Below are 15,981 nucleotides of genomic sequence, written 5' to 3'. Positions count from 1 at the left end.
CTAACAAGCAACAATTCAGTGGTTTAAATACCCTGCAGCCGGCACTTAGATGAGATACACAAAAAGTTAAAAGGGCTCTGGTCTATAATCTCTATTGTAAAGCGTTTGATTGAGCGAGCAGCAAAGCCCAAGAGATTATTACCTTTTCATAACATTGAGCACGCTGATTGGTAAGTAGCACAAAGCAAACACAAAGAGCACCACCATCAGCATGCGAGCTGTTTTGCGTCTCGCTCTGACTTGTTTGATCTCAGCGCACACAGTGCTGGTCCGCACCCTGACAGCCTCCCCCAGTCCTGTACTTGGTGCTGAGCACTGGAAGGACCTCCAATTCTTCTGAATCACAGATGTACTACCAGGAATCTGTTGATTAAATATGCACATATATGAGACACTATATGCCACAGGACCTTCAACAGTGAGATGACTGTGAGAAACAGGTTTGTCAGACCAGGAGCCTGCAATATGAAGAAGAGAGTTTGGTGCTCAGTGAAGTAAACCAAGGTTTAACTCTGGGTTTTCACAATCATGAATGAGTTTAACTTCTTAGCAGGTCTCATAATCATCATTTTGATGATGATAATCGAAAGTGGTGAAAGTAATGCACCCTTTTTCACCAATTCTTACAATCATGTAAGTTCTGCCTCGGATGGAAAACAGCACAAGACATGTAGTATTATTCAGTGGTATTTTGTTTATTAAAAAATCACTAATTTCACATCACTGTGAGTGACTTTAGAATAGGAATGGGTGATATTTTACCGTTCACGATATACCGTCAAAAAAATTCCCCACGGTAAGAATGTGTCATCTCGCGGTAAAAATGATAAATTCCCGTTGATGTTTTTGTGTAGAGTCGGATTTATGGTTCTGCGTTAAATCAACGCAGAACGTATGTGAAGGAAGGAAGGAAGGAAGGAAGGAAGGAAGGAAGGAAGGAAGGAAGGAAGGAAGGAAGGAAGGAAGGAAGGAAGGAAGGAAGGAAGGAAGGAAGGAAGGAAGGAAGGAAGGAAGGAAGGAAGGAAAGAAAGAAAGAAAGAAAGAAAGAAAGAAGGAAGGAAGGAAGGAAGGAAGGAAGGAAGGAAGGAAGGAAGGAAGGAAGGAAGGAAGGAAGGAAGGAAGGAAGGAAGGAAGGAAGGAAGGAAAGAAGGGGAAAAGGAAGGAAGGAAGGAAGGAAGGAAGGAAGGAAGGAAGGAAGGAAGGAAGGAAGGGGAAAAGGAAGGAAGGAAGGAAGGAAGGAAGGAAGGAAGGAAGGAAGGAAGGAAGGAAGGAAGGAAGGAAGGAAGGAAGGAAGGAAAGAAGGGGAAAAGGAAGGAAGGAAGGAAGGAAGGAAGGAAGGAAGGAAGGAAGGAAGGAAGGAAGGAAGGAAAAAGAAAGAAAGAAAGAAAGAAAGAAAGAAAGAAAGAAAGAAAGAAAGAAAGAAAGAAAGAAAGAAAGAAAGAAAGAAAGAAAGAAAGAAAGAAAGAAAGAAAGAAAGAAAGAAAGAAAGAAAGAAAGAAAGAAAGAAAGAAAGAAAGGAAGGATAAATTCCCGTTGATGACGTTTTTGTGTAACAAACATGGCGGATCTGAGAGCGAGATAGATTTATAGTTACAAAGGTGGAGTTGAATTGGTATTTTTTTATCGTAATTTTTATCGTTATCGGGATAAATGCCAGAAATTATCGTGATACATTTTTTAGTCCATACCGCCCATCCCTACTTTAGAACAACTCTTATTTCCAATTCTTTCCAATATTGCTTCATTTTATTGATTTTGACAGGTATTCAAAGCTCTCTTCTGGTCCAGCTACACCATTTCAGCCTTTAACACTTATGACCAACATTAAAACACAGTTTTTTTCAGTGTCTCTGTTACTATGGTATCCTGGATGGCTAACCTTTGACCAGTCAGGTATTTGGCTTTACATTTAAATCCACTTCCCTTTGGGAGGCAGAGGAGTTCATGGTTGAATTAATGACTGTGGGTCCTCAGGTCCATCTATTTATTCCTTTCATATACAGTACCTGCTTCACCCTGTTCAGAATTGCATCCCAGCTGTCATAAGAAGCAGACAGCGCCACAAACGTTTCATGAGTTTATCACAGAGGGACCAGAGGGACTTTAAAAGCAAAACAAATTCAAAGCATGGCCGCTTCACCGTCATACTTGAATTTTCTTTCTTTTATAAAAGATATATGTGTTGACTTGCTGCGTTTTGATGTTTGTTAAAGATGGCTCAGTTCATCAAAGGTCTCCCCTTAGGTCTTGTCTTTCCATATCATACTTTAGAAATCTTATAGTTTATTAAGATGTAACTCTGCAGAGCTACAGTGTGCTGCCGAGTTCATTTTAGAGAGGAAACGTTCCACGAGCAACGCATTACAAACAAGCCATAGTTCGATCTTTTTCGGACTGTACTGTCACAAACTTGGTGACCGAGCACAATGAGACTTGTAAACTCTGAGATGCAACTCGTGGGTTTTTCGTAATAGCTCTAGCCATAAACTTTTGACCCTGTATTGATCTTGCTGGGACCCTTCTAGTGAGAAGATTGGCAATTTATAACCCTTATAACCCCCAGACTGATGGACAGCAGGAACTGATTCTCTAAGAACGGCGCTGATGCCGTTCCTCTTGGCATTGTGTTAACAAACCTGATTGTTCCAAATGAGCAAAATGCCAAACTTCTGCTTTTGCTCTTCTTTCTGCTCTTTTATTCCTTTGGAAGTCATAAAGGTGTATTTCGTTTTTTCAGACACTGTTTCGGTAGCCTGGCTTAGTCTTTGTTAAATAATGATACCGTATACTACGATATGTCATTTGATGTTCATCTGAGGTTGTATTTATTTGGTTTTAATGCCTAACTGAGACCCACTTTTTTTAATGTCTTCCTGATATATAAATCTTTTGATTTAAAAGAAGGTTTGCTTTCTTTTTGATGTGACTGTAAAAACAATTCACCTGAAAAAACCTTGTGAGTGGACGGTTAAGTGTCTCTTTTCACTCCGTCCCTCTGAAGAGTAAGTCATCGTATAAACTATTTGGCTTTCCCTGACACACATCACAGATATATCATCTGGGGGAGCTGAGGGAGACTAATGAAAGTACCAAAGCTTGCACTCGATAACCTTTAAAAATAAAAGTTAGAGTTAAAAAAATAAAAAATAAAAGGTTTTAATAAAATGATTAGACTTTTAAAAAAAACACTACTGGATTAATAATCCACGCAATGACTGTGCTTGGAGTCACGGAGTCATAAGGAATAATAACAATATATCGCAGGTATGTTAAACTTTGATTTAATGCAGGCTCCTGATGAGTGACTTAACATAAAATGAAAGTTTGGACTACACACCTGTTGACACCACAGTTTGTGGCATATCTGAATGTACGCCAGGACCATGAGACATAATGGCGCAAAGTATGTGACAATGAAGAAGCATGTGTGATAAATCTTTGGGTAGATCTCATCTGTGAAAAGAATAAAACTTTACAATCCAGTACACAAACTGGAGAAAAAGTGAAAACAACAACAACAACAACCTCCTCAGAAACCACTTGTTGATGTCTAATCAATGACATGGTTAAACTACATTGTTTTACATACAGTAATGAGAGGGTGCAGATTAATTCCCAAATCTCTGTGTATTGTTGTAATAGAATACTATCTTTGAATAAGCAGCTTATAATAAGCTGATTATTGGTATACCACTGCTTTGGAGTGGTATACCAATAATTTCTTATTCAAATTCATTAATTATCAGGATGCAAATAATTAGTTCCATACTTGTTCCAACTACTAATGTGTTTGTCTGCTGTAAAAGCAAAACAAAACATATATTAATATATAATATGGCTGATCTTCAGAACAGTAAACCTGTCTCAATGGCATAATTTCAGTAGTTTGCTTTAAGTGACGGTGACAGTCGTTGGGTTGAAATACTTTTTCTGCTTCTGAGATAAGGCTTGCCCTTTGGGCACTTTAATGATAGCAGAAGCTGGACTCACCCCCCCTTTTTTAAATCCTCATGAGCTCTGTAAATGGGGTTTAGTTATCAATCGATGTCCATTTGTACATTTTACTGTGCAGCATGAGTCATGTCATATTGCTAATATGTAACTAATTTAACTCCAGTTGACCTTTAAGGACTCTATTGACTGTTTGTTCTCAGTTTAGATCTGTAAAAATATGTTCATGTGTTAAGAAGAGATTTGAGAACACTCACCTCCCCAGTGTTCATCGCACACCGTGAACAGGCTGGTCTTGTTGGTGAGCTCAGGCAGCAGGCTGCTGCACTCCATCACGATGGCTTGGGGAATCATGATGATGCATGACACAACCCAGATGGCAATGATGCTCTTACGAGCCCTCTTGGCCGTGCTCTTGAACATAAGCGGGTGACAAATGGCATACCAACGGTCTTGGGCGATGCAACTCAGTGTCAAGACCGACACGGAAACAGAGATAGTCTGCATAAATAAGAAAAAAAAAACAGTTGAAGAGATAAAGAGCTATTTGGACTGTCACTAGCTTAGCTGAGGTTTAGAGTTAAACCCTTATATGATGTAAGACTATCACTTTAACCATGGCACTGACATCATTTACATCTGCAGTTAAACCTGCAACTGAAGGTTAGAATAATTGCAATTAGTCCTCAAAAACGTTATCAAGACAGCCACTTCACAGTCTTTTTTACATCTGATAAAGTTACATTTTGACACCAGTCTAAGACATTTCTTTGTCACAAAGAAGCAAAAAAGATAAAACCGTTAAAAAGTCTCACATCTACACTCATATTTTCTTCATATTTACCCTCATTAAGGCTCACGCGGGGTGTGCTGCTGAATTAAAGATAAACAGAACTAAATTTAATATTTACAGTGCATTATTTATTCAGCATGATTATTACATAGTGGGTTGCTACTGAGGAAAGAACAAAAAAAGAGGCTGAAAAGGGGGGGAGGCTGGACTCTTCTGTAGAGATGGGGTGAGACATTCCAGCGATCAGGAGACTTGGAGTAAAGCCGCTGCTCCCCCACATCGAGGGGAGCCAGTTGAGATGTTTGGAGCATCAGGATGCTTCCTGGATCATCCCTCGGGAAGAGTTCATGGGATATCTAACTCGGAGGAGGCCGTTTGACAGACCCAGGACACACTGGAGGGATTATACCTCTTGGCTGACCACCCCAGTATTACCCAAGAGGAGCTAGCGGGGGTGGCCAAGGGGAGGGGAGTCTGGACCTCTCTGCTGGGGCGGCTGCGCCCACAACCTAAATGAAGTATGAATGGATGAATGGACACCCGGTTAAGGTTTACGTTGTAGTGTACTACTGGTTTCCAGTTGGTTTAACTGCGGATCAGCATACAACTAAATCAGTTGCAACAAAAGTTTAGCTGTGGGCTTACTCAAATTATCGTGGTGTACGTAGTACCATGTAGGGCTGGGCGATATATCGAGATTTTAATATATATCCATATATTTTCAAACGCGATATGGTACGAGACAATATCGTTTATATCGATTATTAAAAAAAAATAAATAAAAATTATGATTTTGATATAGCTTATTTTGTGACAAATTGACTTGAATGTTTTATTTGAGATTTGCACAAATGTTTTGTTATTTGCACAACTGTCAACCTCAGTGGAAAAGTCTGCCTGTTACTGTCTACATTGTATTAATTGCACAGTGTATTTTAATTTAATTGTTATGCAGGAAAGGGATATTTGTTTTATTTTATTCAAGAAGCATTTTTATTCTATATATGCAGTCAGTTTATTTTTATTTCATTTGTTTTATACATTTTGATATTGTGCAGACCTCTGTTAATAAAGGACCCTGTGTGACATTTGGCACGAGGCTTTGTATTAAAACTGACTGTTTTTTTAAGGGTTTGCCTCAGAAGAAAATGAAGCTAACAGAGATGCTAACAGAGATGCTAACAGAGATGCTATGCTATAATGCTTTGGGGGAAACCCCAATTATGGCACAGAAAAAATATCGATATATATCGAGTATCGCCATTCAGCTAGAAGATATCGAGATATGACTTTTGGTCCATATCGCCCAGCCCTAGGACCATGTAAACCTAGAGCTAGGTTGGCCAAATACTAACCAACAAAGCAACTGGCTCAATTATAAGACTGCTGCCATCATTTCCTTAAGCTAAAACTCCAGAAAAGGGATGTTTACCAACGTAGACTATTGTGTTCTGACCAATCACATAACATTCAGATTAAAAAAAAACATTGAACTAAAGGCTGTAATGAAACAAAATACATAAAAAGCAAAGGGGGGTGAATACTTCTGCAAGGCACTGTAGATCTGACGTCTACAAGGAAAGTGGTGGCGACAAGTGAAACGGAGTATGAAGCATGAAATTGAAAATACACTTAGAGGTGACCAGGGTCACATTTAACCGCCATGTTGCGGTTTAGGTGAATCTTGGGAAGACAAACTGACAGATTGCAAATAACAGAAAATAACAAAATTCTTCCAATAAAATAAAACTATCAAATTACAAAACTTAGTTGCTGTACTTTTCTGTACTAATTGCTCCACTATATTTCAGAGAATCATACAGTTCTCTCTTTACCATATTATTTTAACAACTGACCACCTGCTTCTGCTGGAACGGTGAGGCACGTTTACATTATTATTACATGCTGGGTTGTATGTTGGGACCATCTCTCCAATTATCAGTGCCTCTGGTCATTTTTGCTTTCTTAGCTTTGATTTAGACCAAAAAGGGCCAAACACTTGGTCAATTTGGATGAATTTAATAGAGGAAGGGTGAAATGGGTAAAGTAATGATATACCGAGCATATATCTATATGTTGGACTTGATTAGTTATCTGTTTACTTTACTCAGATTCCTACGACGGAGTATTAGGGCCAAACAAAAAAACAAAAAAAGGAAATTACGAGAATAAAGTCATAATGTAATGAGAATAAAGTCGTAAAATTATGAGAATAAAGTCATAATATTACGAGAATAAAGTCGTAATATTACGAGAATAAAGTTGTAATATATTATAAATATATAAATCTAACTTCACAAGATGCTCAATATTCTTCATTTTAACACAGGGAGAAGACTGCTCTTCCTGTTAGAGTTCTCATAAATTACCACTTTATTTTCATAATATTATGACTTTATTCTCATAAATTACCACTTTATTCATTACGACTTTATTCTCGTAATGTCACAACTTTATTCTCGGAATTTTACGACTTTATTCTCGTAATATTACGACTTTATTCTCATAATATTACGACTTTATTCTCGCAACATTACGACTTTATTCTCATAATATTACGACTTTATTCTCGCAACATTACGACGTTATTCTCGTAATATTACGACTTTATTCTCATAATATTACGACTTTATTCTCACAACATTACGACTTTATTCTCGTAATTTTACGACTTTATTCTCATTATATTATGACTTTATTCTCGTAATTTCCAAAAAAATGTTGTCTTAGTTTGGCCCTAATACTCCGTTGTAGATTCCTGCATACAGAAGATTTATCATATTCACTGGATTTCAGAAGATGCTATATTAAAAAAAACCTGCTGTTGGAAGTTGCTAAAAGAAACATGATGTTAAAGTCTAGCTGTTCCAAGGGGGCATAAAGTATGGTATGGTTACTGTGCAGGCTCTCTGCATTCCGACAGCCTTAGTGCTGGGGAAATCCTTACATACATCCTTATAATCTTTTACAATCCTCACAAGCGGCACAAACCAACCTTATTACCTCAAATTCAGCATCCAATTACCTGTCAGTTTGAGTGAAAGCAAACAACTTAGTACTGATGGGCTGAACAATTCTTCCAAATATCGGGGGGGAAAAGGAAAAAGTCAGTTGATCAATCACAAACACGGAGAACGTCAGCTGACAGCACGACGCTCCAAACTGTTTTCATTCGGCCAGTAGGTGTCGCTGTTTACACAGTTTACTGTCAGGTTACCCGAGCAACATTCAGCCACTAGAAAAGTAATAGAGACGCTGTTTAAACGTGTGTGTCGTTCATTCATCTGCTGAAATGGAGGGGCCACCACTCGATCCCACAGAATTACACGTTTTTCTTTGTCTGAAGCAAGGAAACCAGACAAAAATATGTTGCTGTTTAAAAGGTTGAAACATTAAATAGTCTTTCATCAATTCTGGAAGATAAGTTTTATCTGGCCTTGAGTCTAACTTTTTTTATTTTCCATTTGAAAAAAAAAAAGGTGAATGTCAGTAATAAAGTTCTCCAAAATGCAATCACCACACTGAATTCTGCGGTTGACCACATAGTTATTCTGGTTTGTCACAATAACACAGGAAAAAAGACAACTTAATCCTTTCCTCCAGAACTCTGAAGTCTTTCATGACGGGAACTCAGTGTAGATTAAGGAGTTCAGGCGGTCTGAGGGGAGAAAGGGAATCAACAATAATCTTTTACACATCTTTGCTTGTCTCCTTGCTAGAGGACAGACTTATCTGATCATTGGCACAATTGTACATGGCACTCTGGGGAAGGTTGACCTGCAAAAATGGACAGATATTCATGCCTCATGTTGCATAGTAAACGTCCCCTGTTGGAAACACCATTATCTAATTTCAGGGGATTCTCCAAGGTTGGAATTACAATGAGTCTGCTACATTCACGTAGCAAATTCAAATTCATGTGGAACTTCAAACCCTCTGATCATTTCCTCCAGGGAATAAATCGCCGGCTCAATGGATTTGAATTGTCTAGCATCAGGAATAGGCAGGCTTACATGATCACCTTTGCTCACCGATTATGAAGTTAATCAAAAATGGCCGGGTTTCCCAGATCAGTTAAGTAGTTCTTAACAGCGAAAGACTTCTTTCAAACCTTCTTAAGGAGCCTGTGAAAGAAAATCGCGTTTCCCAGAGTCGCTCTTAGCTTAAGTATCTCTTTCATTAAGAAGGAAATGAAAGATGCTGCTGACCCAGTCTTTACAACCATCTTAGTGAACAAAGACTCACAGATCCAGTCGCGTCAGGCAAATCAATATCACACCAAGTAATGAAATATTAAAACAATGCACCCCGCACAAATTTTGATCTATTTTATACTTTAGATTTATATTGTTTAGCATTTATTGGTGACAGCAAAGGGGGGGGAAAAAAGAAAAATAAGGAATAACAAGTGTGTTCCTGTATATGCTTTATGCATTACGCACAAATAAAACGATCATCATGAATATAATTTATTTGATGATTTGGCTGCTATACAGCATGTTCTCGCTGCAAATCAACCGCGTCACCGTGCGCGAAGCAGAACTGTTTTTATGAACGCATTCATGCGTCAGCACTTCAGTCCCCTGGACGTGTGTCGGACCGCGCTGTCCAGGCAGCCGGGACACCGATCCTCCTGCGCCGCGCCCGAGCGCATCTATGTGATGACAGGGAAGCAGCAGCTGATCAACGGGATCCTTTGATGAATCGTTCATTACAGTCTCAAATATAATCAATGGTGTCGGTTTATATTAAAGAATCTTTTTGCCCAGAAGAAAAAAGAGCGAAGACAACGACCCATAACTAGTTTCTTCTCTTGAAAAAACCCACCTGCGGGATGCAGCAGCATCAGAAGAGCAGGAATACGTGCGTGGCGGGGATGATCTCTGCAATCTGAAGCCCTCTATAATTGTAAAAAGAATTTCACTTATCACGGGTTCTTTTTGGAACATAACCCCTGCGAAAAACCAGGGATTGCTGTAATTCCACGTTGCGATTTGCGAAACTCGCCTTCTCTTGGCTCTTGACTGCTCATGTTTTTGAACGCACACACACGCCCACCACGTTTCCTCCCGGTCTCTGCGTGTGGGGAAAAAAAGCCTCACTGTAGCCAGAAATAACGGAGTAACGCACCGTTTGGATGAAAAAGGGTCATTGAATTATATTTATCATCTTAATTTTTCATTATAACGCGCAGGCAGCAGGGAATTAGTGCGTTAGGCAGCAGTGCTGCGTGTGAAAATGCGCTGATAGTGATCGGTGATCGATTTGCCTGGCATCGATTGATTTGGTTTCAGAACCGGACAGCTGCTCCAAAGAGCTTCTGAAAGAGCGAAACTAAAGAACGGTGTTAAGAAGTCATCTGGGAAACACCCGTATCTTAGGGTTCTCTCTTAGTTCAAACCTTCTTTGAACCTCTCTTAAATCCTTAAGAGAGGTTGGATCTGGGAAACCCGGCCAATGTCTAAATGGAGTTTTATGCGTTGAACCCATACAGACATGGTACAAGGTCTGGAAGAGCACTCCTATAAATGACACTTTGCAGCACCATAGAGTTTAATGGGTTAAAAAAAGAAAGGAAAATTCTATGAAGTCAAAAAGAAGCAAATCTTTAAACAGTTTCAACACCTCACACTCAGAGGTTTGGTGACAGATCTGTTGAGCTTGGAATAATCACCCTGAGCAGGATCTTTTATGATAGCCCTAAAGGCATGGGAGTCCTGAACGCAACAGGAAAATAAAAGCGAGAGGAAAATTTCTACAGAGAAAAGACTGATCGCTAATAATTTTCTGCTGTAATATTCTGGCTTCTAATCCAGTTTGCAGTATATATGACCACATGGCACCAGTCTTGAATCTGCTGAATCTTCCTGCAGGCCTTCTGCAGTCAAACTAGGGTTTAGATCTCTCTAGCAACTCTTGGAGCAGTTCTCTCAGAAAGTTTGCTTTGTTTATTAAATCTCAACTTGTGCTTCGCCGCAGTTTCTGTTTAATTTTCACAGTTCCTGCATTTACATCACAATCAACAGTAGAGGCAACAGTATAATGACTTCTTGAAAATATTTTGCATTTAAGAGCCTTTTTCGTGCCTTCTGGGCATCTAATATTTATACTTTTTGGACGGTGCTTTTGCTGCTACTAGGAGAGGCCATACCTTCTGACTGTTCGTGACTGAACTGCATTTATATACAGTATTACAAATACAGTTTGTGGGAATGTCAGAGTGATGATAGCTAGGGAAAACATGTTTTTGTTTTGTTGGTTTACAAATGTAAAGATTACTGCTAACACTATTATCTTCAGATGGATGGGAATTTTAAAAAGGAGACCAGAACAGTAAAAAAAAATATTAATGCTTGTGTTTGCAGAGGTAATGATATGCTGGTGGTGCAGACGCAACAGAAAGAAAGCATTTTGGGGAGTTAACTTTCCTAAAAGAAGTCATCTTATCTACATTTTCATGCAGCCCAGCACTGGCTGTGTATAAAACAACTTTCATAATGCCTGAGCCTGGCTGCAACTAATACATCCTCCTGAAGCTCACTGTCATTGGCTGCTTTGGTGCAAACCTGTAATTTGCTTCAAACATTTTTTGCCAAGATGACACAAAATGTGAGACCAATTTGCATGTCATTTTAGGCTGAAAAACGTTCTTATTGCATACTCCTACATTTAAAAGTTCAGAAATCGTAAAATCTCTTCAGATTTATATCCTCTCTTAGACTGGGGTCAACAATCTCCTGCCTCCCTGAGTTTCATTTTGCTTATGTTTTTTTGTTTGTTTTTATTACTTGGTACAGTGGATCTCCTTGTGAGCCTGCAGCATTAACAGATAAAGTTGCCCTGCCAAGAACTGAAGCCGACCTCCTGGCTTTCTTGACATTACAAGCATGAAGAGGGATTTTTACGATGCTTAAAATTTATTTGTTGTTGTTTTCTTTAGTTTTTTTTAATTCTTGGAAAATTTGAAAAGACCCAAACACAGTTAATTCTTTCAAAAAATAGCAAAGCAGGACTTGCATTTCCAAACTATAACTCAGTGAAAATGGCTTTTGACCATTTCTGTTAGGCTATTGTTTTATTATTAACTGACGCAATAAGACAAGGTACAAAGCACACAGGCAAATCTACATAAGAATGACAAAAAAAAAAAAAGGAATCATAGTTTTTTAATAACCTCTCCAAAATTCAGTCCTCAACCCAACTGAAAGTAAGGATGATGGTAACATGTAGACTGCACCTTTATTTTAAAAATCTTTTATTTTTTGAGGAATGTTTGTTTTCCCTACAGAGGCAATTTGTTTTACGGGCAGTCTTTCTCTTACTTTTTGCTTTTATTTTATTAATTTAATTAATCTTTTTGAGGGTAGGCAAATAATAAGCTATGCTTCAGCCTACCCCTTTTTCGGTCTAGATGTTATTTGTATATTTGTATACTGGAAACTTTTTTGTTATGTTTTCTTTGAACAATTGAATGTTTTCTTGTTGTCAGTTTTATTCTTGGTTTTTTATTTATTTTTTTGTGTGTCATGACCGAAAATAAACTAAACTAAACTAAACTAAAAAAAAAAAAAAAAAAAAAGTCTGCGATGGAAACTTTTCAGTTGTGAGTAACTGAATAAACAAAATACCTCAATGAATAGAAGTCATCTTGCAGAGAAGGAGGATCTGAATGATTGGTTTTGTTTACAGTGTTAAAAGTTGTTCACACACACACACAAAGAAGAAAAAGATGAAGAAGAACATCGGTAATTATAAAACAAGATTAAAAAAGGGTATATTAACATTTGCAGTCAGTGACAGGATCAGTCTCTCAGGATAAATCAATGAATGACATGCTTGTGTTTTGTTGGGGAGGGGTTTGAGTTTGTAACCGCATCGAACAACCCAAAGCACAGGAAAAATATAATATTTTAATAACAACATTGTATTTTATCCAAAACAAATTACATTAAATTCCCTGATCGGTCTTGACTATGTACAATGTGTCAAAATCATGATTTTGCTAAATCCTGTCATTTATTCTTTTTCTTTTAATGCACCATGTAATGAAACCATTTGAGATTATTACCAAACCTACAATGTGTAGGGGGAGCACAGCATGGAAAACATGTGAAAATGTCACATGAAATGATATGCCAAGTAGGATTTGGAGTCTCCTGGGATTCAAAAAGCAGCAGGAGGCAAATGTGATAGCAGCAGCTATGACGGTACAAAGCCCACAACAGTGAATAGGATGAATAAGACCTTTCAAAGAGGCTGCGATTCCAGTACCATAAGGTGCAATATATGTGGTTTGAATACCCAGCACAGAGGAATTCACATTTTTCCAGACTGAACTTGTATTTATCCCACCTAATCCTGTCGTGGTGGAAAGATTTATCCCACATACTGCAGGTCTGAATGATTTCTTTTTAGGGGAGCCTTTTTTTTTTTTTTTTTTTTTGATAATAATCTTTGTCAGTATATAATAATATATCCTCATGAAACACAGCAAAATTAGTCCTCTGGTTTTAACCCATCACTACTTGCAGTGCCCGGGGGAAAACCCAAGTCCAGCCATGTAACCACTAGGCTAGCACTTCCATAAGGGACTCCCATAAAGGCAGGGGCGAAAATCCCGTTTCATAGTTGGGGGGGACAATAAACAGTAAAATTTTAGAGAATAAATCCAGGGGGAGACAAGGAATAAAAGTTTTAGCCTTCCTTTAATACAGCATTTTGACATTTTCATCTCTATCTCGTAAACAGGCAGAAGACCTTTCTTAGAGTAATACAAAACAATGGTATTAGGTGGAAGGTGGCAATAATACAGCACATCTGACATAATACACTGCAAAAACCCAAAATCTTAACAAGAATATTTGTCTTATTTCAAGTTAAAATGTCTCATTTTTAGTTAAAAAAAATCTCATTACACTTAAAACAAGACTCATCACTGGAAAAAAACAACAATTTTCACCTGTTTCAAGTAGATTTTCACTTAAAAATCTGCCAGTGGAACAAGATTGTTTTGCTTATAAGATAAATCTTGTTGCACTGGCAGATTATTCTACTTATTTCAAGTGAAAATTTACTTGAAACAGGTGAAAATTGTCAAATAACAAGTTATTTTTCTGGTGATGACTCTTGTTTTAAGTGTAATGAGATTTGACTGTTTATTATTATTTTCGATTTCGGTTTCGGCCACAATTTTCATGTTGGTGCATCACTACTAAATACTACCGCATTGTTCCAAAATTATTAATTCTGTCTCAAATTATTCTAGGGGGGGGACAGCTTTACTAATGGGGGGGACTTGTCCCCCCTGTCCCCCCCGGGATTTTCGCCCCTGCATAAAGGTATAAGGGATTTGTGCAAGAAAGTGTAGGATTACAACTTACTTTCTTGGTGAGGATCAGTGTAAGCAACTGTATAAAACATAATGGGAGAGTCTCTTTTTCTAAATGTTATAATGTAAAAAAAGAAAAAGTCAGTGACTTGACCAAGATATTACATCATGCCTGGCTAGCATTGAGGATCTGACAGTGCTCATTCATTGGGATGAAAAAAAAAAGAGTATTTTTACTCTGATGAAAAGTAAGCAAGAAAAATTTAAGAATGATATGAATATAGGTCTTGAATCATATTCATAAACCTTTGTCAGTAATTTGAAAAGAAGTCGGGATGTCTTACCTGAAGGTATGGGACAATTTTGCAGAGTGTTTTCCCAAAGAACCACGTCTCTGTGATGTCGACCACCAGACTCGCAGGTAGGCAGATGATGGTGACCAGAACGTCGGCAAGTGAAAGATTCACAATGAAGTAATTGGTCACGGTGCGCATATGACGATTTTTCCACACTGCAAAACAAACTGAGAACAACGCACAAGGGACGGTTAAATGACTCAGCAAATGAGTTGCACGTCTTTCACGTGTTGCAATATCAAACAAAACATGACAAGTGGAAGTCACATTTATATTTATGTCTCTGAAAAGTGTCATTTGTATTTTTCTTAATAACAGATGGTGTGTAACATTAAAGGCCAGATTTACTAAGATCCTAAATAAAGAGTACTAAATTGCGTGTGCACTGAAAAAGTTTGCGCGTGCTGTTTGCGTGTGGTTTGCGGGTGATCAACTAAGATTGCATGCGCAATTGATAACAGGTGCAAACAGCAGTATTTAAATGAGGTGTTGCGTGTCTTAAAGGGATTGTGACATGAAAAACACATTTTTCTTGATTTTTTGTGTTTTGTTGGGTGTCTTGACATCAATTACACCCAAAAAACAACTAACTTTTAACATTCAGTGTATTGTGTGCTTTCTGGGATTTTTCGCATAACTATGCAAAAACGGCGCATGTGGTTTGGTGGCGGGCCGTTACGTAACGGCCCGCTAAATCACCGCCCCCTCCACCCAGCTCCCTGCCTCCTCTCCTCTCCAGTGCACCATAAAGGCTGATTTATGGTTCCGCGTTACACCGACGCAGAGCCTACGGCGTAGGGTTACGCGGCGACGCGCACCATACGCTGAACCCTACGGCGTAGGGTCTGCGTCGATTTAACGCGGAACCATAAATGAGGCTTAACACGGAGCTGTTAGAGCCTCTTTTGTTCTAATCACCGGAGGAAAACTGCTAAGAAGACCCGCGGCCACTGACTGGACTTAAGATAAGGGGACAGTGCTGCTTGCATGCCTTTATTTTTATGATTGTTTGCTGTGGTTCGCCATCCTGCTTTTCCGTGCATGCTTCGCCTGTCGCTCCCTCTCCGACGCCGCTGTGAGCGTATGGCTGGAGGAGGAGGAGGTTGGGAGGAGGAGCGGAGCAATGATTGACAGGAAAGGGGGGAAAGGAAGCATTTTTCACGGCGCAAAAAATCACTGTAATAAAAAGCCAGGAAAAGAGTACTGGAGTGAAATTTTTCTTGTTACACTCTTTTAGACACATTTGACGGATGTTGGCCAAGACTTTTAATAGTGTTAAAAGCATGTTAAAAATGATGTCACAATACCTTTAAGGTTTGCGAGCGCAAACTCTGCGCCATGGAGAGTGGATGGAAAGCACAGTCACAAGTCACAAGCGCAAAATGAAATTGAACGAGTTGGAGTTAGAGATATTAGTGGAAGAGGCAAATAAACACATTCATGAACTACAGAAAAGAAATTTAAACATTACCAAAAGAAACGCAATATCGGAGAAAACCTGCGATAGAATAAATGCAGTTGGTAACACAAAAAACGGAAAAACGTCTGGTTTT

General features: G+C 38.6%; 1 protein-coding gene across 1 annotated transcript in view; it reads right to left on the bottom strand.

Annotated features, from left to right (window-relative positions):
* Positions 1-15,981, bottom strand: part of hcrtr2 (hypocretin (orexin) receptor 2) — a 39,373-nt gene that overhangs the window by 739 nt on the left and 22,653 nt on the right. Inside the window, exons 2-5 of the mRNA XM_061745515.1 lie at positions 14,417-14,595; positions 4,209-4,452; positions 3,338-3,453; positions 143-363 (exon numbers count right to left, since the gene is read on the bottom strand). Coding sequence (XP_061601499.1) covers positions 143-363; positions 3,338-3,453; positions 4,209-4,452; positions 14,417-14,595 — 760 coding nt within the window. The remainder of the gene's footprint in view (positions 1-142; positions 364-3,337; positions 3,454-4,208; positions 4,453-14,416; positions 14,596-15,981) is intronic.

This window comes from Cololabis saira, chromosome 17, assembly GCF_033807715.1.
Source record: "Cololabis saira isolate AMF1-May2022 chromosome 17, fColSai1.1, whole genome shotgun sequence".
NCBI classification, from domain to species: Eukaryota; Metazoa; Chordata; class Actinopteri; order Beloniformes; family Belonidae; genus Cololabis; species Cololabis saira.
Note: the sequence above shows the minus strand (reverse complement) of the source record. Positions and strands in the feature narration are given on the sequence as shown.